At 36.2% G+C, this 24,099-nt stretch overlaps 1 protein-coding gene across 1 annotated transcript; it reads right to left on the bottom strand.

The window, feature by feature from the left end:
* Nucleotides 1-7,852: 7,852 nt before the first annotated feature.
* AMTN (amelotin) lies at nucleotides 7,853-23,512 on the bottom strand. Its single transcript, XM_060298698.1, has 8 exons — nucleotides 23,459-23,512; nucleotides 18,319-18,405; nucleotides 17,282-17,347; nucleotides 16,295-16,384; nucleotides 12,793-12,828; nucleotides 11,474-11,500; nucleotides 8,573-8,837; nucleotides 7,853-7,860 (listed from the first exon to the last, which is right to left on the bottom strand). The coding sequence occupies exons 1-8, from the start codon at nucleotides 23,510-23,512 to the stop codon at nucleotides 7,853-7,855; spliced, it is 633 nt and encodes a 210-aa protein (XP_060154681.1).
* Between the last annotated feature and the right edge of the window lie 587 nt (nucleotides 23,513-24,099).

The raw sequence follows: 24,099 nt of genomic DNA, 5'->3' as shown, positions 1-24,099 counted from the left end.
TTTAAAAAAATCAGTTTTAGGGCTTCCCTGGTGGCGCAGTGGTTGAGAGTCTGCCTGCCAATGCAGGGGACACGGGTTCGTGCCCTGGTCCGGGAAGATCCCACATGTCACAGAGTGACTGGGCCCGTGAGCCATGGCCGCTGAGCTTGCGTGTCCGGAGCCTGTGCTCTGCAACAGGAGAGACCACAACAGTGAGAGGCCCGTGTACTGCAAAAAAAAAAAAAAAAACCAGTTTTAGGTTTACAGAAAAATTGAGCAGAAAGTACAGAGAATTCCCTTTTATCCCCTTTTTGTCTCCTGCACAGTTAATCTTATTGTTAACAGCTTGCATTAGTGTGGTACGTTTGTCAAAATTGATGATCCAATAATGACACATTTTTATTAACTAAATCCCATAGTTTACATTAGGGTTCACTCTTTATGTTGTATATTATGTGGGTTTTACAAATGTGTAATTATGTGTACCTACCATCTCAGTATCATACACAGTAGTTTCATTGCCCTAAAAATCCTCTGTTTCACCTGTCCATCCCTCCCTTCTCCCAAAACTCTGGCAGCCACTGATCATTTTACTGTCTCCACAGTTTTGCCTTTTCCAAAATGTCATCCAGCTGGAATCATACAGTGTGTATCTAGCAGATTGGCTTCTTTTGCTTAGTAATATGCATTTAAGATTACTTTATGACTTTCTGTGGCTTGCTAGCAGAATAATATTCCACTGTATGTTGTACCACAGTTTGTTTATCCATTGAGCTATTGAAAGACATCTTGTTTGCTTCCAAGTTTGGCAATTATGACTAAAGTTGCTATAAACATTTTTATGCAGATTCTTGTGTGAACGTAAGTTTTCAACTCACTTGGGTAAATACTAAGGAGTGCAATCCTGGATTACGTGGCTAAGAGTATTTTAAGTTGCGTAAGAAACTGCCAAACTGTCTTCCAAAGTAGCTGTACCATTTTGCATTTCTACCAGCAATGGATGAGAGTTCCCGTTGCTCCACATCCTTATCTGCATTTGGTTTTACCAGTGTGTGAATTTTAACCTTTCTAATAGATATTCAGTTGTATCTCATTGTTTATGAATTTACAATTTCATGCTGACATATGATGTTGAGCATTGTTTTCCCATATTCCAAATAATTGCCATCTGTATGGGTTTTTTTTTTTGGTGTCTGTTCAGATTTCTTGCCCATTCAAAAAATTGGGTTGCTTGTTTTCTTATTGTTGAATTTTATGAGTTCTTTGTATATTTTGGATACCAGTCCTTTATCAGATATATGTTTTGCTAAGATTTTCTCCCAGTCTATGGCTTTTAAAAAATTCTCTTACCCTATCTTTGGCAGAGCAGAAAAATTTAACTTTAACTTACCATTTTTTCTTTCATGGAGAGTACTTTTGATATTGTATCTAAAGAGTCATCTCCAAATCTAAGGTCACGTAGATATTCTTTCTGTATATTCTAGGGATCTTTATTTTTGCATTTTACATTTAGGTCTATGAGCCATTTTGAGTTAATTTTTGTGAAAGGTGAAAGGTCAATGTCTAGATTCTTTTCTTTCTCTTCATCTTACAATGATTTTATATTATTTTATGATCTGGTCTTTTCTCTAACACTATTGATTAAATTTGATTTTTAGTTTTGGTAATTTAGAAAAGTTTCTTTCAACTTTATAACTTGTTATGCAAACCCATGTTCAAACTCCATCTCCACCAAATGCTAGCTCCTGAGTGACCTTGGAAATGTTACTTATACCAAGCTTTAGATTTTCCTGTTGTTAAAATAGGGGTGTTACTTTTAACCCTGTGGCTCTTCCATTATATTTAGACATGCACTATCCAGTATGGTAACCACTAGCCAAATGTGGCTATTAAGCACTTGAAATGTGGCTAGTAGTTTAAATTGAGATGCAAATTGAAACACACATCTAGTTCCAAAGATTTAGTAACCAAAAAAGAAAAAAAAGATAATTAATTAATTTATTTATTTTTGGCTGCATTGGGTCTTTGTTGCTGTACGTGGGCTTTCTCTAGTTGTGGCGAGTGGGGGCTACTCTTCATTGTGGTGCATGGGCTTCTCTTTGCTGTTGCTTCTCTTGTTGCAGAGCACAGGCTCTAGGCACGCAGACTTCAGTAGTTGTAGCATGTGGGCTCAATAGTTGTGGCACATGGGCTTAGTTCCTCCACAGCATGTGGGATCTTCCTGGACCAGGGCTCGAACCCATGTCCCTTACATTGACAGGTTGATTCTTGACCTCTGCACCACCAGGGAAGCCCCAAGATCATAAATTGTTTGTATTATATGTATGTCCAGGGTATAATATTATATATATATATATATGGTTAAATAAACTATATTATTAAAATTAACTTCACCTACTTCTTTTTACCTTTTCATGTGGCTACTAGAACATTTAAAATTACATATGTGATTCATGTTTTATTTCTATTGGACAGCATTTCTCTCTAGAGTTTGGTATCCATTACCTTACCAAGAGTAAGTTAGAGTTCTATTTTCCAAAAATATTTTACACTTCTTACATAGAATGCTCTCAGTATATATTATTTCCCTTTGCTTTGTACTACAAGCAGAACTTGTCACCTAGAACATGGGAGGTGTTATTATGAAATTTTTGCTTTATAATAAGGACATAAATAGGATTATTGCAAAAATAACACAAAATACAGAGGAAGAAAGGACAAATACAACTGGGTAAAAGTGGTGAGGCAGAGACAGATTAATTATAAAGCCAATAAAGTTTAAGTTTAAGCTGCAGGGACTTTCACTCACACAGGCTCCTTCCAGGGCCCCGAGAGTATGTGTTTGTGGGGTCTTATATTTGTAGCTCTTGAAAATGTAAGATAATCACAACCAGTGAAGACATCTGTTTCTCTCCATGTTGACTTTTCTTTCATCATACTTTGTGTCAATGGCATTGGGGTTATCACAGGCATTTTTAAGATCTGCCTCAGAAAGGTTGAATTGGGGAGATATTGAATTTGGGTTTAGTGGGCTATATGTATGTGGCTTGTGAATAAGTTGCCACTTTAGAAATGGCTTCAGGAATAATACTTCTACCCCCTACTGTCTCCAAGTTTCAGTGTTGGGACACCAAAGTGAAAGGCGAAAGTTGGCCTTGCCACATGAACTTGTCTTTTGGTGCTTGGCAGCAGAAGTATGAGTAATGAAAGAGAAAAAAGGTCTGTAATGTTTGAAACCAGAAACTAGTTTGTGTAAAATTCTACCAGACTGTAAAATTGGAAGCAGAGTTTTCAGTTTTCACTGATGCCTCCTTTAAAGGGAAGATCTTTTCTGCCAGGAATATATTTGATATTGCAGCACATGAAATTATACATTTACTATAGCTTTTTTCTTTTTTGGTGGGAATTGAATAAATTAGATTTTATCAGAGTTACTGTGTGTGTAGGGCACAGACTAGCAGTACAATAAGCAACGAGAATGTCTGTGTGTAAAGTCACACACATGTGGTAGATCACTATGCTATTTTCAATATATAACCAGGGAGAGGATTAAAAAATGTGAATGTAACATCATTCAAAGTTATTCTCAAAATTTGGTGAGGATTCTTGGGGGTCCCTGAGATTCTCTTTTTTTTTTTTTGCAAAGTTTGATAAAATTTTAGTGACTGCATATACTCCTGGAAACATGACCACACTCAAGATACAGATGTTTCCATCATCATAAAAACTTTACCCGAGCAACCGTTGTGTCGATCCTTCCACTGACCCTGGCCCCAGGTGGCCACTGATCTGTTTTCTGTCACTATAACTTCGCATTTTCTAAAATTCCATGTAAATGGACCTGAGATTCTTTTGATAGGTCAGTGAGATAAAACTATTTTCATAATAATATAAAGATTTCAATTTCCTTTGTCATTCTCATTCTATGAAGAATATACAGTAGAATTTTCCAGCAGCTACATATGTGATATTGTGACAGATGAAGATTGAATGCAGAAGCAGATAAGAGAATCCTAACATCTTCTATTAAGTCAGACATGAGAGTTCAAAGATAAAACCATTCTTCTCACTAAATTTTGTTAATTAAGTTGAGCATTCTCATCAAATTAAAAAAGTTATTTTTAATTTAAAAATGATGCTATTTGTATTGACATGCAGTTTATGTGTCATTGATATTTTAAAATGAATTAATAACTAAACATTTAATGTTTTGTAGTTTTAATTTCTACCATCAAAAATGTTTTCAGGGCTTCCCTGGTGGTGCAATTGTTGGGAGTCCGCCTGCCGATGCGGGGGATATGGGTTCTTGCCCCAGTCTGGGAAGATCCCACATGTCGTGGAGTGGCTGGGCCCGTGAGCCATGGCCGCTGAGCCTGCGTGTCCGGAGGCTGTGCTCTGCAACGGGAGAGGCCACAACAGTGCAAGGCCCACGTACTGCAAAAATGTTTTCAATGATCAAATTCCTATTCCAGTAGGTCCTCATTTAGTTTCATTGAAAGCTAAGAATAAGAAACTACCTGAGTTATAAAAGGCCATTAAAAGGACATTGTCATTCTCAACACCAGCACCAGTATTTGAAATTCTTTGTTTGTTTTGTGTCCTGGAGGTTTTCTATGACATAACACTTTTCCACAGTGAGATCAGTGACAGATGAGACATAGGTCTTTTTTCTGTAATGTGAGAAAAGAGTGACTATGAAAGTAGAGGAAGAAATGTAGTACATGTTCTCAGACAGATCTATCTTAGGAAAGTCCATATGTGGGATGTAAATGTGGAAACTGAGCCCTTAAATCCATCTGTTTGCCTTTAGCCTTGGGAAGTTTTCAGATTCCCCCAAGTGTAGCATACCCAGGAAGACACCTGATCTCGATGGTTTAGCTGGCAATTATATACCTACACTAATAATTAAAGTATATTGAGGAAGACCAGGGAGAAGATGTGGGGCTGGAAGGACAGGTAATTTTAATTGGTTTGAAGGATATTGAAAGTAAACAAAATGAATTTCTACAGTGGTTTGGAGTTTACAGAGCACTTTCATGTATTACCTGTTTTGATCATCTTGTTAAACTTGTGGGATATCTATAACAGGTTTTTGCCCCCATTTTACAGATAAGAAAAATGAGGCTCAGAGAGAATGTTTTTTGATAGAGGGTTACCTAGAAAATCTTTTGATTAGCACTTTTAATTAGTATCACATGACATTAATGGCAAAGTATTTTTTGAAAATTAAATCCTAATTTACTCTTATTTGGCTATAAAAATCTTAACAGTTCATAATATGTTATTCAGCTCTGCAAATTTGAAACACTGTGGCTAATAAATCTTTAACAACTAGTAAAATTTTAACCACCTGAAAAACATAACATGGAATATATTGTGTGGGTATATATTTAGGTTATTTCCATACTGATGGGGCTGACTCAAATATAATGAGGAATGTTATTAAACCTATTCATATCTTTCCTATGTGGGACCTCTACTGTAGTTTATAGTAATCCCTCCAACTCCCTCCCACTCTGAATGAACTGCAGTGGTCTGGGTTATAAATTTAAATCAGATTAAATTCTACCTTTTAGGTGTGCAGAGCAAGAGTCTCAACTTTAGTGGATACTTTAAAATTTTTTATTTTATTTATTTTTTTAAATTGAAGTATAATTAATTTACAATGTTGTGTTAGTTTCATGTGTATAAAAGTGATTCAGTTATATATATATATGTGTGTATATATACATTCTTTTTCAGATTCTTTTCCATTATAGGTTATTACAAGATATTGAGTATAGTTCCCTGTGCTATATTGTAGGTCCTTGTTGTTTATTTTACATACAGTAGTGTGTATATATTAATTCCACACTCTTAATTTATCTACCCCCCCATTACCCCCTTTGTTAACCATAAGTTTGTATTCTATGTCTGTGAGTCTATTTCTGTTTTGTAAATAAGTTCATTTGTATCATTTTTTAAGATTCCACATATAGGTGATATCATATGATATTTGTCTTTCTCTGACTTACTTCACTTCATATGATAATCTCTAGGTCCATCCATGTTTCTGCAAGTAGCATTATTTCATTCTTTTTTATGGCTGAGTAGTATTCCATTGTATATATATACCACATCTTCTTTATCCATTCATCTGTTGATATACATTTGGGTTGTTTCCATGTCTTGGCTATTTTAAGTAAATATTGCTGCAATGAATGTTGGGCTACATGTATCTTTTCAGATTATGGTTTTCTCTGGATATATGCCCAGGAGTTGGATTGCTGTATCATATGGTAGTTCTATTTTTAGAATTTTAAGGAATCTCCATACTGTTCTCTATAGTGGTTATACCAATTCACCTCCCACCAACAGTGTAGGAGGGCTCCCTTTTCTTCACACCCTGTCCAGCGTTTATTGTTTGTAGACTTTTTGATGATGGCCATTCTGACCTGTGTGAGGTGACACATCATTATAGTTTTGATTTGCATTTCTCTAATAATTAACAATGTTGAGCATCTTTTCATGTGCTTTTTGGCCACCTGCATATCTTCTTTGGACAACTGTCTATTTAGATCTTTTGCCCATTTTTTTGATTGGGTTGTTTGTTTTTTTGATATAGAGCTGTGTGAGCTGTTTGAATATTTTGGAGATTAACTTCTTGTGGGTTGCTTCATTTGCAAATATTTTCTCTCATTCTGTGGGTTTTCTTTTCGTTTTGTTTATGGTTTCCTTTGTACAAAAGTTTTTAAGTTTAATTAGGTCTCATTTGTTTATTTTTGTTTTTATTTTCATTATTCTAGGAGGTGGCTCCAAAAAGATATTGCTGAAATTTATGTCAAAGAGTGTTCTGCCTATGTTTTCCTCTAAGAGTTTTATAGTATCCAGTCTTACATTTAGGTCTTTAATCCATCCATTTTGTGTTTATTTTTGTATATAGTGTTAGAGAATGTTCTAATTTCATTCTTTTACATGTAGCTGTCCAGTTTTCCCAGCACCACTTATTGAAGGACTTGTCTTTCTCCATTGTATATTCTTGTCTCTTTTGTCATAGATTAATTGACCATAGGTTCATGGGTTGATTTCTGGGCTTTCTATCCTGTTCCATTGATCTGTATGTCTGTTTTTGTGCCAGTACCATGCTGTTTTGATTACTGTAGCTTTGTAGTATAGTCTGAAGTCAGGGAACATGATTCCTCGAGCTCTTTAGCAGGTATTTTATCAATTTCATTTCTTACTCAGGCATACCAAATTAACGATTAAATGCCATAATCACTAGCTCTGCGTATAAGCAACTTGAGGACAGACAATATGAATTATAATTCTTGACTTCCACTGCATATTTTAGATGCATATGTAATTTGCTTTTAATTTGAATATTAAAAATTAAATTTGTGGCTCTTATGGGATAGAGTGGGTCATAAGGTAGTTGTGAGGAAATTAGAACTCTTCTTACACAGCTGGATGTCCACTCCCATGACTGCAGCATTGTCTGCTTCCAAAGAAAGTCTAGACCAAGAGTACCATCTAAGTATCCTGAAGTAATGGAGTTTCTGAAATTGTCCAACTTTCTTTCACCCGCAAAGAAGAAAAAGAGTCAGTTTCAAAATACATTTTAATATACATATCTTCTGGGTCTAAGGTGACATAATGTTATATTTTAAAGATAAATTTATCCATTTAATTAGTATTCTTTTTCAAAAGTTAGTATTCCCCAGGAAGTGTATATCTTCTGAAATTTCAAGAAAAAATTTTTTAGGTAAACTAAGAATTAATTTCTTCTGATACACTCCAGTATGTCTCAGTCTATTCCATAATATGATCAATGAAAATGATTCTTATGTATCAACACATTTGAGGTGGCTTAGTTGAAAAAATTTGAGACAGCTTACTAAATTCCTGGAAGAAAAAAAGACACTTTTTAAATGTAGGTAAAGGCATATTGAATTCAAACATGTTTTACTTGAGATCAAAATTTCTTTTTTTGGAGCAAGAGTATCAATAGCAAATCATTCTTTTGTCCATTTGGATATTTGGAACATGTGGGTCTGGACATCCTCACAGGTTAAATGATTATCTCTGTCTGTTAGTACTAGAAGAGCTGATTTTTTGCAACATTTCTTAAGTCCCATCTGAGGGAAGTGGCACATGGGTTCATGCATTGCACTAATTCTAGTCTATTGCTAGTGGCAGCTTGCAACCTTCTGAAGCCTCAGAACCTTCCTTATGTTAGGAAGGTTCTGAGGCTCATCCATGCTTAGTGAGTGGAAAAGAGTATCTTGATTGATTAACTGTGTCCTGTGTGTGTTTGAAGGGTGCGGGGGGGATGGGAAATGGAGAACACTGTCTGTTTCCAAATATTTCCAGCTCCGACCTAACATGGAAAGTAAATTATGCCAGCAATTAAATGTCTTCTTTCTGGATAGATCCAATAGGGTTGGTAGCCCAGTAAAAATACTCCCTCACATTGCTGGAATCAAATGTGAGTGAGTAAGGGGGCTCCCTGATATTACTGGGATCTGTATTTGTCAAGGCAAGACAAAGAACTCCTCTCTCACTCTGCAGATGACTTTCACGGCCCTGGGGCACTTTCCTGGCTTGGAGAACTTACCTTTTGGTGACCCTGTGGTGGTTTCCTCAGTGGTGTGTATGCCCCTTTGGATGCCTACAGGGGTGGTCTCTGCAAAGTCATCATCTGTGCCACTGGTAGTTGGGAAGGGGCCCTCTGAGTTTCCCCGGATGGCAGGATTTGCTCCTGCTTGTCCTGCAGGAAGGATTCCATTCTGGACATCTGGAGTAGCCTGACTGGTGGGCAGGATGGCTCCGGGAAACAAGGGATGGAAGATAAATCCTGTTAAGATTTGGGGGGTCGCTGGCTGGAATGAGAGAAGGAAATAGAAAACAAAGTCAAAGGAACACATTTAAAAGGTGGTCAACCAGCTTTTTCTTCCTTGAGGGCAGCAAGTTTTGGTAGGATTTACAGATGGAGAGGGTAGAGTCAGAAAAAACAGTAAAGATCGAGCGTTCCTCAGAGGAAATGCCTCCCTCTCCCAAGCCAAGCCTGATGCTGTTTTCATTACTGGGATTCCTTGCTGTGCTCCATTTTCCTCAGAAAGGGAAAGCCAGAATCAAGCCAGTCACAAGAAGAGGAATAATGCATCATTTGTTCATATCAGGTGTATCTGGAGGTAGAACTAAGGGAGAAAATCCATACAATTACAGGGGGCTGCATTTCTGTTGTTGACCTAAAGCATCATCTCTCCTTTGCCCATATTTCTTTTTAGAGTAATTTAAGAGACTAAAAGTTAATGGAAAAATTAGTTCAAGTAGATTAATCAATTCTTATCTCATGGTTTTCACCCCTTCAAGTTTCTTTTGATGTATTTTTCAAAGGCATTGGAATATTCAGTCAGAAACGTTTCTTTTGGCAATACAGCCACTGGTGTATTCCTTGAGGTTACTCAGTGGGTCTTCTCTTTTTTGGGCAGTCAGTGATTTGCCCACTGGTAATGAATGTTGTTGCTACTTACACTTGTTGTTGTTGTTTTCCCCCTGGGAATAAATTACTGTGAAAAGTTCTTCCTAAGAAGTAATAATTTGAAATCAGCTGGTTTTGGAGAGAGTTCAGGCAAGAACCAGTTCTCTGGGACCTCTCAGTTCTGACAGCATTCTCACAGAATCAAAAGCATTGAGAATTCAAAATTAAGATACAGGTCCGTTTCTTTGAGTGTGGATCTCAATTGTTAGTTTGCATAAGCACCATCTGGAAGGCAGAAATACGCATTTTTAACCAGCTCTCCAAGTTGTCCTGGTTTGATGGTCCAGGACTGATGTTTGGAAAACACTGTCTTAGATTTATGAGGTATTGGAACCAGAATTAGACTTATGCTGAGTGAGAGATAGGAGTAGAGTACAGAAAATTTCAAATTGGGAGTTGGGGCTTTCATACATTTGAAATAAAGAAAGTGACTTCCCTGGTGGCGCAGTGGTTAAGAACCTGTCTGCCAATGCAGGGGACACAGGTTCAAGCTCTGGTCCAGGAAGATCCCACATGCTGCGGAGAAACTAAGCCCATACACCACAACTACTGAGCTTGCTCTCTAGAGTCCTCAAGCCACAACTACTGAGCCCACGTGCCACAACTACTGAAGCCCGTGTGCTTAGAGTCCATGCGCTGCAACAACAGAAGCCACCACAATGAGAAGCCCACGCATCGCAACGAAGAGTAGCCTCCACTCGCCATAACTAGAGAAAGCCCGTGCAGCAACGAAGACCCAATGCAGCTAAATAAATAAATAAATAAATAAAATAAAGGTGAGTGGTGCCCATCATTAAAAAATAAGGCAAAAATAATAGACTATAAATTACCAGTGCACTATATATACTAAGGGTAAATATTTGTTCATAAAACGTGTGTGTGTGTGTGTGTTAGTTACATAAAAAATATAGCTATTACTGTGAGTTTCACCAAGAAAAGAAAAAAAAAGAAAAAGAAAACCATTTTTCTATCCACTAGTATAGTGGATAGAAAAATGTTTTTCAATCTGGATTTACTTTTATTTTTTTGACCTTCGGACCTAATTTGCTTAAGCTTTCCGAGTCTCAGTTTCTTTTTATATAAAGTTGGTATCTCTACTCTACTTTGTAATCTGGTGAGGATTAAAGGCAACACATGTAAAAAAATCTCTATTTTGTAATCTGGTGAGGATTAAAGGCAACATATGTAAAAGAATCTACTAAGGTGCCTGTTTTATAGAATCGGGTCAATAACTGGTTGATATGGGTATTCATGTGTCAGTGTTGGCAAAACATCCCTGTTACTTGATTTTATTTATGGACAGTCTAGGCAAATCCCTACCTTTTTAATAATAGAGGTTTAAAAACTGTCTTCCCAGATATTGCCTCAACTCTTTACTTCAGTGTCATGTTTAGATACCATATTAATTCAAATAATTTTTCTCTGAAAATGACTTATGCGGAAATGCATAGAAATGCCTAGTAATGGTACTATGAGTTTTATTTAGGGTCAGCCCTCTAGTTATTCATATGTATAGAGAAGAGTTCATTCATCGCCATAAGATGCTAGAAAAATAATAAATTTTTCTATAAACATTAAACATCTAAGTCAAAAAATTAATCCTTCCTGCGCTAAATATCAATATGTATATTATTCTAAATCTGCATGCATTTCAGTAACTTACAATCCTACATTTTAATCAATACAAAGTTTAAAACTATGAATTGGCTTTCTGGATAGAACTGAATCTGACATCAATATGTGGAAAACAAAAGCTAAGTCAAATTAATGGGGACAAGTAGCTGGAGAAGGATGATGAAATCCCCAGCTAGACAAAAGCTAACCTAATGTGAGGACCTATAAAAGTGTTCAGTTTATGATAGTATGCACCAGATTTAGGGGTTGTGGTCAAAAGTGGCTATATGACGATAGAAAACAGCATTGTGGTAGCAGTGAAAGGAATTTGAAATACTAGTAATTAATTTTTCTTTTTACCAATTCCTCTGAGCTTAGGATAGCACCCTAAAAAGAAAATAACACAAGTTATTAGACAGATTTTTAATATATTTGAGGCAAGGTTTAATATATTTGAGGCAATATATATATTATATATTATAATAACTTAAAAACTTAAAATAGTTATAAATATTATAAAGAGATATGTGTTTATTTTCAACAATAATTTAAACTGCCTTTGTGATTTGTATCACAAAACTCAAGTTAGCACGTGACATTGAACTACTAACGTTTATTATTTGAGTGATGGGAGGTCTTCTGCATTACAGAAGTTACATGTTTTCTATAATTAGGTAATAGATACACATGAGGGGAGACTTGGAAGATGCAGAAAGCAATAAAAAAAATCCCATCATGCAGAATGTGATATTTTTTCTTGCAGATGTTTTTCAAACATTTCTTTTTTACATACTAGAAGTCATGTAATTTTTACAACGTGTCTTACCTTTTCTGTTAATACTACACAGCAATCATTTAACCACATTACCAACAAATTTTAATAAATATAATTTTGAATGGTCACAAAGTATTTGATTTTATGTTGTACAGTTTACGTAATAATTTTCCTTTTGTTTAAATGTAGGTTGCACCTAATATTCTTCTCTACCATAAAATTATTTTGATGAATTTATTTGTAAATAAACCTTAGCTGTATTTCAGATTATTTCCTTGGAATGTGTTCCCATATGTGGAATTAAGAGTTAATATGAATTTTATACTTGATTCTGCTTTTAGAAGTAATAGCTGCCATCTGATGTTCATATTTGATCTTGGGTCTTGGTAATTTTATCAGTGATCTCAAGAATTACCTTTCACAAAGGAAAATAGAGAGAGAGGAAAGTGTGTCATTTTTAGGGAAAAGATATATAGTTAATAAATAAATTTGAGATAAAAATCCCCCAAATCATTAATTATTAGATCAGCCCATTAATTTAATATTTTCTTAACAGTGTGGTTTAAAGGATTGGTTGCTTCATCTGTGACATTTACTAACTGTGTGATTGTAAATAAATAACTAACTGTAAGTATTGCCAGTTACTCATCTTTACATTAGAAATAAAAGTATTGTCTATAAAAGGTTGTTTTGAAAATTAGATGAGATAGTACATATTAAATAAAAAGTACTAGAACAGTGCCTGGCACATAGTAAGTGCTCAATAATTATTCTTGTTATTATCAGTGTCCATACAGTGCAAAGTAAATAGGAAACTTGGCAACTATCTGGTGAATTGAGATAGGATGAAATATTTCACACTAAGATGATTTAAAATAAAAATCATTTTACAAAATAATCCTACCTGGGCTCCAAGGTGTGCTACAATAACTGGTAACACCTGAAAAAAGAGTGAGAGACATAGGAAAAAATATACTAAAAGGTAAGTTCTGGTAGTGATATAAATATTGAGACTTTTAAAAAGCATACAATATTTACTGAATAGATATTTGTTTAATGTATCATCTATGATCATATATATGGACTCACAGAGCAGGACGGGAATTGGAACTCATCCAGTTTGTAAAAAGATTAGACCCAGAGATTTAGAAACCAGTCCAAAGCAGCACATGTAAAAGGTAGAAGTTAGTAAATTGGATGAATAAAAAATAACTTTGATTTCAAGCTATCCCAAACCTAAAATTATTCCAAGCAATCATGTTGATAAAATCCATGTGTTTCTTTTATATGACATCTCAGAAGATACATTAAAACATGTAATGGATATTTTAAAATATCACGATTTCTTGAAGCATGTGTACTTAGTCTCATAATTGTTGCCTGGATATTTTGATATTAAAATAGAACACTGGAAGGAAATTTTGGTCGATATTGTTCAACAACGCTCATCCTAACAGAGTTCTTAGAGCTAAGTGAGAAATACCACACTGGTCACTGATAACTGCGTACATGTTATGGATTTGTAGTTGGAAAGATCTGGGTGAGGTGTTGGTGTGCTCTAGTACTCTAAGAACTAACCATGGGGTCTGTCAGAAAGAACTAGGGTTTTAAGGTTTATTTTTATTTCTATAGAAACTCATAGAGTGTCACAAAAGTTATCAAAATGGGACTTTTAATATTCCAGACCTAAAAGATTTGAAAGTCTTATAAAAAGACTCTTAACTTTATTATTTCTCAAGAAGTTTGTACAGTAACACCCATAATGCCAAAAGGTAAAAAGTACACACATTTAAGAAAAAGCCTTACTCTCTGTCAGATCCCTGGCTACTGACCAAAAGCAACTCATCTTCAGGGTGGCAATGGAAAAGTGGATTGAAGGGAAGGGACACAGGATTTGGGAGAAAACAAAATTGAAATTTCTTCTTTAAAGGCAAATTGGAAGGAAAAGAAAGATACAAAAGGAAACCACAAATGTCTAAGTAAAAAATGTATTGTAAGAATTAAGTAATGTAGCACCAACGTAACAAGGAGAAAAAGTGTTAGTTTTCGACAGAGATATTGTTTGAAATAATAATAGCTAACACGTATTGAATGAGTACCATGTATAGGCACTGTTCTAAATGTTTTATGTAGATTTACTCATTTAATCCTAACAGCTCTAGTGGTAGATTCTAATTAATCTCTATTCTATATGATGAAGAAAGGGAGTCACAGAGGATTAGGTAACTTGGCCACATAGGCAGTAAGTGGAGAGCTGGGATTTGACCAGAAGTTTTGGCATTCTAGAGTTCACTCTTAGCCACTCTGGCCTGCCTTAGATAAATGAACGCTGTGGGCAGCTGCCCAGGTTTCTGGCAGGGATGTAAGGTCCTCTACATAGGGAGAGACAGGGTCGGAGGGACTGGGGCTGCGCAGGAGAAGGCATGTGTGGGGACCCTTGGTGGTGGCATAGCCTAGAGACATCGAAGAATCCCCACAGAGAACGAGGATTGATTTATATTATTGCATGTTGGGGAGTGTGGAATGTCGAACCGTCTCTACTGAATCTTTAGTAACATCTACAGTGCCCACATATGCCTTTGACTCCGGTGGATATATTCTTTGGTGGATATGAAGATGTACTAAGCCTGACTTCCAGGTTAGAGCAGGCCAGCAATTGAAACTGAACCTGGGCAATTGGCAGATGGATTACACCAGGGTCATGTAGTAAAGAGATTCTCATTTTATTTGCTACTCTCTCTAGTCTTTTTCTGAGGATGACTTTTATTATTAAGATATAAATAAGCAGCAGATACTTTGAGTGAAGGCTCTAATATATCTGTAAGGAATAAGTAATGACTGATAGACAGGTATACACATCAATATTAAAAAAAGAAATGTAAAAATTAGTTATATTACATATTTTTACAAATATGAATAAATGAAGCAGTATAGTTTCTTGTGTTGTTATTTTGGACAAAAGGCACAGAAAAAAGTATTAGTTGCATATGATATAGAATTAAATTGAGCAGCTTAAAATAATTTTGTAAATTAAACTCAGTTTTGATTATAATTACTAATTAATATAAGCTTGCTACTATAAGTTGGACGTGTCCATAGTGGTAGGAAGATGGTCAGGGTATAGTCATGCTTCATTATTTGGGAATGTGTATTAAAATTCTTACAGTTTTGAATATCTTTGGACCCACAAATTCTATTCCTAAGAACTAGTCTTAAAGAAATAATCACTGAAGTGGTCAAAGACTTAGTCAAAGGATGTTCACTGTAGAATTGTTTATAGCAGCAAAAATTTTGGAAAAAAACCCAATGTTTTCAATATGATGGAATACTAGCAATCATTTAAAACAATGTTATAAGTGATTCACAATGTTATAAGTGAATATTCAAAATATAAGAAAGACTATTCAAAATGTATTAAGTGAAAAAATTAGATTATAGAACATCAGCTATAGTAAGAACATATTGTCTTTAAAAAGTGTACTTATATGCATAGATAAAGAGTGGAAGGACATAACCTAGAATGTTGACAGTGTTTAATTCTGGCTGGTAGGCTTATGGGTAAATTTTATTTTTTCTTTTTCCTTATCTGTGTTTTCTAAATTCTCTATACTTAACATATACTATGTATGTAATAATCAAGAAAGCTTCTACAAAAAATTAGACCATTACGTGGGAATGATAGGGGCTGAGGTCATGTGTTAGGGAGAATTAGTTAACAGTAACCAATTTAGTCATAAAGGGATCATTATATATTTCTTTAGAGTAATTTAACTATTTAGAGAAGTTCCAAGAAGACAAAATTTGGACTTTGCAGTTAAAATGCAAACACTTTGGAAAGAGGTGATGTCCTAAGTATGTCATTTATATCTTCATGTGAGGGTTTTTTGGGGGGTTTTCCTGAAAGCAAATAACGATGGCAGGAGAGAAGGAACAAGAGAACCCTTGGGGACTCGAGAGGAGTCATGAAAAAAGCACACAAAAAGGATGAGATTAGATTTGCTGGAAATAGACTTTATCCATCTCTTATTTTTTCTTTGGAATGATTTTGGTCACCCAGAAGGTCTTCAATAGAAACAGAGCAAGCTGGAGAAGAATCCTGATACCTCTCAATCCCCCCGTTTATTCTTTACTTCTCGATCTTCCCCAACTCTTCATATTTCCTGTTACCTATTACAAATGTATTCTAGAGAGGTTATGGGGCAGCATGCTATTTTCTTGGTGTGTTCTCATGGGATTTCAGCAAGAACCAAATTGCCAAAGACTGCTTTAAATTTAGTAGGACATCCCTCTGCAAATTATCAGGGTAGAACTTTAAAGAACCTTGAAAATATTCTTTCTTCCCCTTTAGGCTTTCACCTGAGGGAAAATGCTCCCCATTGTTAAACTTAGTAGGTCTTTGAACTCACTTGTGGTTGCAGCTGCTGCTGTACCTTCAATCCCCCCAGGGTCAGTGGGAGGGTCTGGGTACCAGGTGCCATCCCTGCAGCAGGATTTAGCTGTAGGGCAACGAGGAAGATTTTCATTGTGTTGTTTCAGTTCAAACATCCAGGACCCGAATTCATATTTAATAAATGTAAAAGGGAGGATTAGCTATGCAAATATATAGTATACTACACTGCATTTGGAATTAGATATAGAAATGAAGTGCAAAGACTTGTTTAATCTACTAGTACAACAATCAAGTCCAGGACTAATTTTCTCATATTAAGTTTTTCTTTGGCATTTAACCCATTCTCCTGAGGATTACTTAAGTGATTCTATATTTGCCTTCCCTTTTTGGCTGCAACAGCAAGGGTTCCTGGAATTTTTCTGATGACTTTCTTATGAAGGACTGAGTTCCTTCATAGGTATCCCCATGAAAATTGTGAGGCTCAGAATAAAATATCTAGTCTGAATATGGTCTAGTACTATATTTAAATCAGACCAGTGGAAAAAATCCATTTTAAGCAGGAAAGAAACATTATCTTATCCCCCAAACAGATTAAACTATACAGATATTCTATGAAAAGAATGTAGATATTTCTACCCCTTCTTGTTTGCTCTTGTTTTTGGGGCAATGAGAGCAGTCATAGTGTTTGTGTGGGTATGTGGATGTTGTATGGGCCATGAGGAAGATGTGTCAGAGGAATGGGGAGGGGAGCTCGGAGAGGAGGTGAGAAGAACTAAAGAAGTAAAGACTTAAGAATTAGATTAATTCCTTTAGAGATTCTCTTGCTAAGAAAATTTTCTAATGATGTATTGAATAGCATTGAACTCTCTTTGACTTTCCTCTGTCACTACAATGAACATGTGTGCATGTGTACATCTATGGATACACACACACACATACCCTCCACATTAGGTATTATTTTTATTTAACAATGGATATTAAAATGATAAAAAAGAGTACTTACCAGTTGCAGGTCTGACCCCAGTGTGAGCATCTGTGTCAATGGAATTAGACTTAAAGAAGGGAAGACCTGCAGGGCATTGAAATTGATGTGTGAGACAAGAGGTTGTCTGGTTTTACAGTGCTGTCAGTGGAGGATATCCTCAAGTAACCTATACTCCAGTCACAGGTGGATTTACCACGAAGGTAAAGCTTCAGGGCCTCTCACTAACATTACCCCCTTCCGTGGCCCTAGGAGGCACACTAGCGATGTGTCAAGTTTAAGGTATTTATCAGCTTAAAAATATGTAATTTACTCTTATTTCTTATCTAATTATAAATTATTCACATTAGTAACTAATTTTACATATCTAACTTTGTATTATTTTTCAAAGAAGGTCCCCAGAGCTTCTAGTTCCTTAAGGAGGGAGGTCAGCTACTGACATGAGTATTGTATAATGTCCATAGACCAAAAAGAGAACTTTAGACTGGTATCATTGTACTATTTCACAAAGTCTAGACATAGGTAAGGAGAGGTCCTTTTGAACAGAGCAAGGGTGGGAAGAAGGGGGTGTGTAGCCAGGAGACCATGCAGTTTTCATATGTATTTAAATATGTTTCAAAGATTTTACAGTAACACATCAGCTCATCAGCAACAATGAAATTTAAGAAAACCACGAGGAAATCTGCAATTATTTTTATAGATTACTTCTTAATCCCTGCTAGTTCTGGCAAATGCCATACATGATTAAGTCACAGTACTTCAAGGGCATAGATGACCAAGCTGTTTCAATAGGTGTAGCTATTGCTTTTCAGAGTTTACTAGATTTGGTTGCTAAACCAAATTATTATTCAGACAAAAGGAAAAAGAATGAAGATGTGTTGCTTTTCTTGCTCAAAGTTTTGAAAACAAGTATTTTCTTGTTTTTATTTTCCCCCAAATAAAGCTTTTCACTCTGTTGCTCAGTCATGAGACTTTGGCTGAATCTTGATTTTAAATCCACTAGTCTTAACATGTTTCCTTTGCTGGTCTGTAAATGTTCCCCATTGTAGGACTCTTACCTGATTTGGCTGTTGTTGGTTTAGCAGTGTTGCCTGACCTGGAACCAGCTTTGTTGGAGGAACTACCAAAGCAGGGTTGAGCTGCATCTGTGATAACAAATTTTTGCAGAAACAGGGTTGTGTTTGAGGTTTTGCATCCATTTATTTCCAGGAGGTAACAAGTTGACCCAAATGCAAAAACATCTGTCTTTAGCCTCTGTGGGTTTTGGAGCAATTTTAACTCCGTGGAACATTTTGTGCATGACAGGAGATGGAATTGTGGAGCAGAAAAGTGCCAGACCAGGAGGGGTGCTCTGGGGAGGGACAGAGGGTGAGATAGGGCACATGGATTTCTGGAGGTAGGTCCTAGGTTCCCATTTCTTTTCTGAAAGTGCTTTCCTCATTTTCCAGGACATGAAATATATAGTCCACACCTTAGCTCTATACACATTTGCTTTTTCCCAAAGCTTGAAGGTAAGCTGCCATGATTTCTACCGCATTTTCACAAAGCTTCCTAATTTTACCTCGTGCCTGAAAAGTCACTTCCTGTAATGGAAATTCTGTCCCCTTCCTGGCCAGGGTATTTTCCTAGTGTATTGAGAATAACTGAATTTTAGGGGTAAAAATCTCCTTGAATCCATATGATCTAGTTGTATTGTTTCATAGAAGAGGGAAGTGAGAAGCAGTGTCAGCTGCCAAGGTGATATTTTGAGTTGCAGAGCCTGTACTAGGATCCCTGCAAGTGCTTTTAGTCCTTGAAGAAATGAATCCTTCTATTTGTTTTTCTTTGTATTCCATCTGCATTCAGGTGGAAGCTCTCTGGCCAGGTTGACTCTGGTTGGCATTTGCTCCTGGCTGCATCCCCAAGGGCAGTGTGCTGTGGGCCCCCCAGCACTGCATTAACCCTTGGATCACTTGGATATATCCTGGAGCTACTAATGACTCTTGATTTCACTTCGGTCTTTTTTCTCAGTTGTAAGAGGTAAGATTGGTACTATCTGTCCTTAGGGGTCCCTTTAAGCCTTAAGATTATGTAAGTATAAATTCTGCAAATGTGTTTTCATCCACTACAATCCACTGTCAGCATGGCAGTCAGAGGGATCCTTTTAAAACAACAGTCTGGTGTGTTTACGTCTTTGTTCAATCCGTGGCTTGACTTCTTTTTCAGCCAGGGACAATACAATGGCCTAAAATGCCCTCAGGCCCTGGGCCCCCAGTGCCTCTCTGACCTTCCATCCTACCTGATTTTCTCTTGTTCACTCTCCTACTGTTATTTAGGCTACTTGCTGTCTCTGGGACACTCAAGTCTGCTTCTTGCCTCAGAGCCTCATCTCCACCTGTTCCCTCTGTCTGGAATGCTTTTTCTCCCATCGTTGGCTCACTTTATCACCAGCTTCATGTTGTTGCTCGAGCTCACCTTCTTTTTGAGGCCTAGCCTGACTATTCTTCTGAGTATGCAACCTGTCGCATCTCCAGTATGTACCCTAGTCCAAAACTTTTGATTTACTGAAAACAATTGCTAGGCTGCTTTAAGTGTTCGATTCATTTTATATACCTTTATGATAATTCAATAAATTCATGTACAAATCATTTTTAAAAACCTTGTCTATGTGTCCTGAGTTTTATTTAATAAATACCAATACTATACCTAATAGACATTTTAATGTTACTTCCCACATTCCCTGCACCACTGTTTCTAACTGCGCTCCCAATCTGCATTAACCTGCACAGCACTCCTCAATCTGCTTTGAATGATAGCTGTGCTCCAGGAAAGTTTTTTTTTTTTTTTTTTTCTGCTGAAATTTTTTTTTTTAACATCTTTATTGGAGTATAATTGCTTTACAATGGTATGTTAGTTTCAGCTTCACAACAAAATGAATCAGTTATATATATATACATATATTCCCATATCTCTTCCCGCTTGCATCTCCCTCCCTCCCACCCTCCCTATCCCACCCCTCCAGGCGGTCACAACGCACCGAGCTGATCTCCCTGTGCTATGCGGCTACTTCCCACTAGCTATCTACCTTACGTTTGGTAGTGTATATATGTCCATGCCTCTTTATCGCTTTGTCACCGTTTACCCTTCCCCCTCCCCATAGCCTCAAGTCCATTCTCTAGTAAGTCTGTGTCTTTATTCCTGTTTCACCCCTAGGTTTCTCATGTCATTTTTTTTTTAAATTCCATATATATGTGTTAGCATACGGTATTTGTCTCTCTCTTTCTGACTTACTTCACTCTGTATGACAGACTCTAGGTCTATCCACCTCATTACAAATAGCTCAATTTCGTCTCTTTTTATGGCTGAGTAATATTCCATTGTATATATGTGCCACATCTTCTTTATCCATTCATCTGATGATGGACACTTAGGTTGTTTCCATCTCTGGGCTATTGTAAATAGAGCTGCAGTGAACATTTTGGTACATGACTCTTTTTGAATTATGGTTTCCTCAGGGTATATGCCCAGTAGTGGGATTGCTGGTTCATATGGTAGTTCTATTTGTAGCTTTTTAAGGAACCTCCATACTGTTCTCCACAGTGGCTGTATCAATTTACATTCCCACCAACAGTGTAAGAGGGTTCCCTTTTCTCCACACCCTCTCCAGCATTTATTGTTTCTAGATTTTTTGATGATGGCCATTCTGACTGGTGTGAGATGATATCTCATTGTAATTTTGATTTGCATTTCTCTAATGATTAGTGATGTTGAGCATTCTTTCATGTGTTTGTTGGCACTCTGTATATCTTCTTTGGAGAAATGTCTATTTAGGTCTTCTGCCCATTTTTGGATTGGGTTTTTGTTTTTTTGTTATTAAGCTGCATGAGCTGCTTATAAATTTTGGAGATTAATCCTTTGTCAGTTGCTTCATTTGCAAATATTTTCTCCCATTCTGAGGGTTGTCTTTTGGTCTTCTTTATGGTTTCCTTTGCAGCGCAAAAGCTTTTAAGTTTCATTAGGTCCCATTTGTTTGTTTTTGTTTTTATTTCCATTTCTCTAGGAGGTGGGTCAAAAAGGACCTTGCTGTGATTTAAGACACTGATGAAAGAAATTAAAGATGATACAAATAGATGGAGAGATATACCATGTTCTTGGATTGGAAGAATCAACATTGTGAAAATGACTCTACTACCCAAAGCAATCTATAGATTCAATGCAATCCCTATGAAACTACCACTGGCATTTTTCACAGAACTAGAACAAAAAATTTTGCAATTTGTATGGAAACACAAAAGACCCCGAATAGCCAAAGCAATCTTGAGAACGAAAGAAGGAACTGGAGGAATCAGGCTCCCTGACTTCAGACTATACTACAAAGCTACAGTTATCAAGACGGTATGGTACTGGCACAAAAACAGAAAGATAGATCAATGGAACAGGATAGAAAGCCCAGAGATAAACCCATGCACATATGGTCACCTTATCTTTGATAAAGGAGGCAGGAATGTACAGTGGGGAAAGGACAGCCTCTTCAATAAGTGGTGCTGGGAAAACTGGACAGGTACATGTAAAAGTATGAGATTAGATCACTCCCTAACACCATACACAAAAATAAGCTCAAAATGGATTAAAGACCTAAATGTAAGGCCAGAAACTATCAAACTCTTAGAGGAAAACATAGGCAGAACACTCCAGGAAAGTTTTATTTGTCTTGGGTCTTTACAAATTTTATAGTAATTTAAATTCACTAGAGACACCTTATTTAGAAGAACCTTTTGACAAACTTCTTCAGTGAAGCGCAAAATCCATGTTTTACAAAGAATTTAACTCCCTAATTTACCTTGTTTAAACATCACATTTTTGTAGACAACTTCTTTAAAGGACACATGTATATTTGTTTTTGTTTTTGCGGTACATGGGCCTCTCACTGTTGTGACCTCTCCCATTGCGGAGCACAGGCTCCGGATGTGCAGGCTCAGCAGCCATGGCTCACAGGCCTAGCCGCTCCGTGGCATATGGGATCTTCCTGGACTGGGGCACGAACCCGTGTCCCCTGCATCGACGGGGGACTCTCAACGACTGCACCACCAGGGAAGCCCGACAAATGTATATTTGCAATGAAATAAGAAGGAGGTTGGTTATTCATGTTTTGTTCCATCCCCTTCCCCCAAGATCACCCTGTTCAGGTCCTTCATAGAACTAACTAATCATGGTTATAATTTATAATTTAACATTAAAAATATTTTTTAGTATCTATAGCCCTTGTAAACACCATGAAGGATCATGCCTTTTTTTCTTACCATTGTATCTTCAGCAACTAGCACAATATATGGTATACAGAGAGTTTTCAGTAAATATTTGCTGATTGTATGGATGAGTAAGGAAGTGTTAAGTGAGCTTGAGGCCTAACTGAGAATTATTTCTTTTTGTTCTGCTAATTCATAGTAAATATTTAAAAATTTTTTCTTATTGTCCACACTGAAGCATCTCAAACAAAGGGAAATTCACTTAGAGACCCAAACCACCCATATTATGTCTATAAAATATTGAAGGACAGTTGGAATACACGTTTGAATACTAGTGCTCTTTTTTGTTCAAAAAACTGTTATATATGAACAGGTTTTGTGATGAAATGTTCTAAGTAAAAAATATTGACTGCTTTCTAATATTCCCTTACTATTGCATGATTTGGTAGACATTTTACAGTTTATACAATCTAGATGTTTCATGCTTCCAATTAGAAAAATCAGAATGTTTTAGTTTACATCTTTGGTCATGACAAAATAATTAGTTGGCAAGAAAATCTTAACTTCTTTTTGGAAGTAGAATCATTATCCACTTTGAGCAGACATAATCTAAAGCATTCCTTTTTCTCCTAATTTCTACCCTATTTCTCTGCCAAAAATAATCAAAATTAATTTATTATTCAAAATAAATCAAATAATCAATAATTTATTATTCAAAAATAAATCAAAATAATAATAAAAATTAATTTATTATAAAATTAATCCACTCAATCCACGATAGATTGGATGTATTTTAACAATGTAAGTACATTGAAATATGCAGTAACACTTCATTAGTTTATCATCTTTCAACTTTGAAAATAAAAACAGGAAACTAAAGGAATGGGTCACAAAGCAGTTTTAGCAGAGGGCAAGGAGAGAGAGAGATGCAGCTCAGGCTGGTTGGTTCATAAAATATACATTTTTCACTTACTGGTAATGATAGAGTTGATCCTAGAAGACAAAACAGGAGAATCGTAGCCTTCATGTTCAAATTACTACCTGAAACAACAAAATAGTGTTATTCTTTCACTCTATTTTTTTCTTTTTGAGACAAGGTGGTACTTGAAAAAAAAGAATGCTCTATTTGAAACATAGTCATTTCTGTTACCTTTTTCTTCACTAGGCAAAATGTACAGGTGAGACAATATGCAAAGTCCAGTTGATTTCTCTAGTTTCTATGATGAAAAACTTTACCCTTTCATGAGCTGTGAGTTTGTAGTAGGAATTTAAACTTGACTCCAGGAGGCTGGCAACTGAGGGACCAATGAGGACTTAGCTGTTTGTGAAATCATTTGGTTTCTTTCATTTCCCAACACTTCATTAGGTGAGTTATTAGCGGCAGACATCATGTTACCCAATGTCTACCATTTGAATAGAGGGTATTTCAGGAAGATATACTTTGTGTAATTAAAAAAAGTGCAGACAATGAAAAATTACAATCCTTCTTCACCTCCATCTCCTTCCCAAATGGCTTCCCAGACATCCCTAGTTTATCATGTATACATAATAAATCAAATATCAAAATATAACTGTGTATGTTAAAAAATAAGACCTATTATGTTTATTGCTCTG

This window comes from Globicephala melas, chromosome 5 (assembly GCF_963455315.2).
Source record: "Globicephala melas chromosome 5, mGloMel1.2, whole genome shotgun sequence".
Lineage (NCBI taxonomy): Eukaryota > Metazoa > Chordata > Mammalia > Artiodactyla > Delphinidae > Globicephala > Globicephala melas.
This window is presented reverse-complemented; position numbering and strand designations above follow the sequence as displayed.

Bases quoted from the DNA above. Each gene is read 5' to 3' on its own strand.
- AMTN (XM_060298698.1), bottom strand. From the start codon at position 23,512: ATGAAGGCTACGATTCTCCTGTTTTGTCTTCTAGGATCAACTCTATCA. The intron at 17,348-18,318 runs GTAAGAGTCCTA...AATGCCCTGCAG, and splicing joins ACCAACAACAGCCAAATCAG to GTCTTCCCTTCTTTAAGTCT. The intron at 11,501-12,792 runs GTAGGATTATTT...TTTTCTTTTTAG, and splicing joins TAGCACACCTTGGAGCCCAG to GGTGCTATCCTAAGCTCAGA.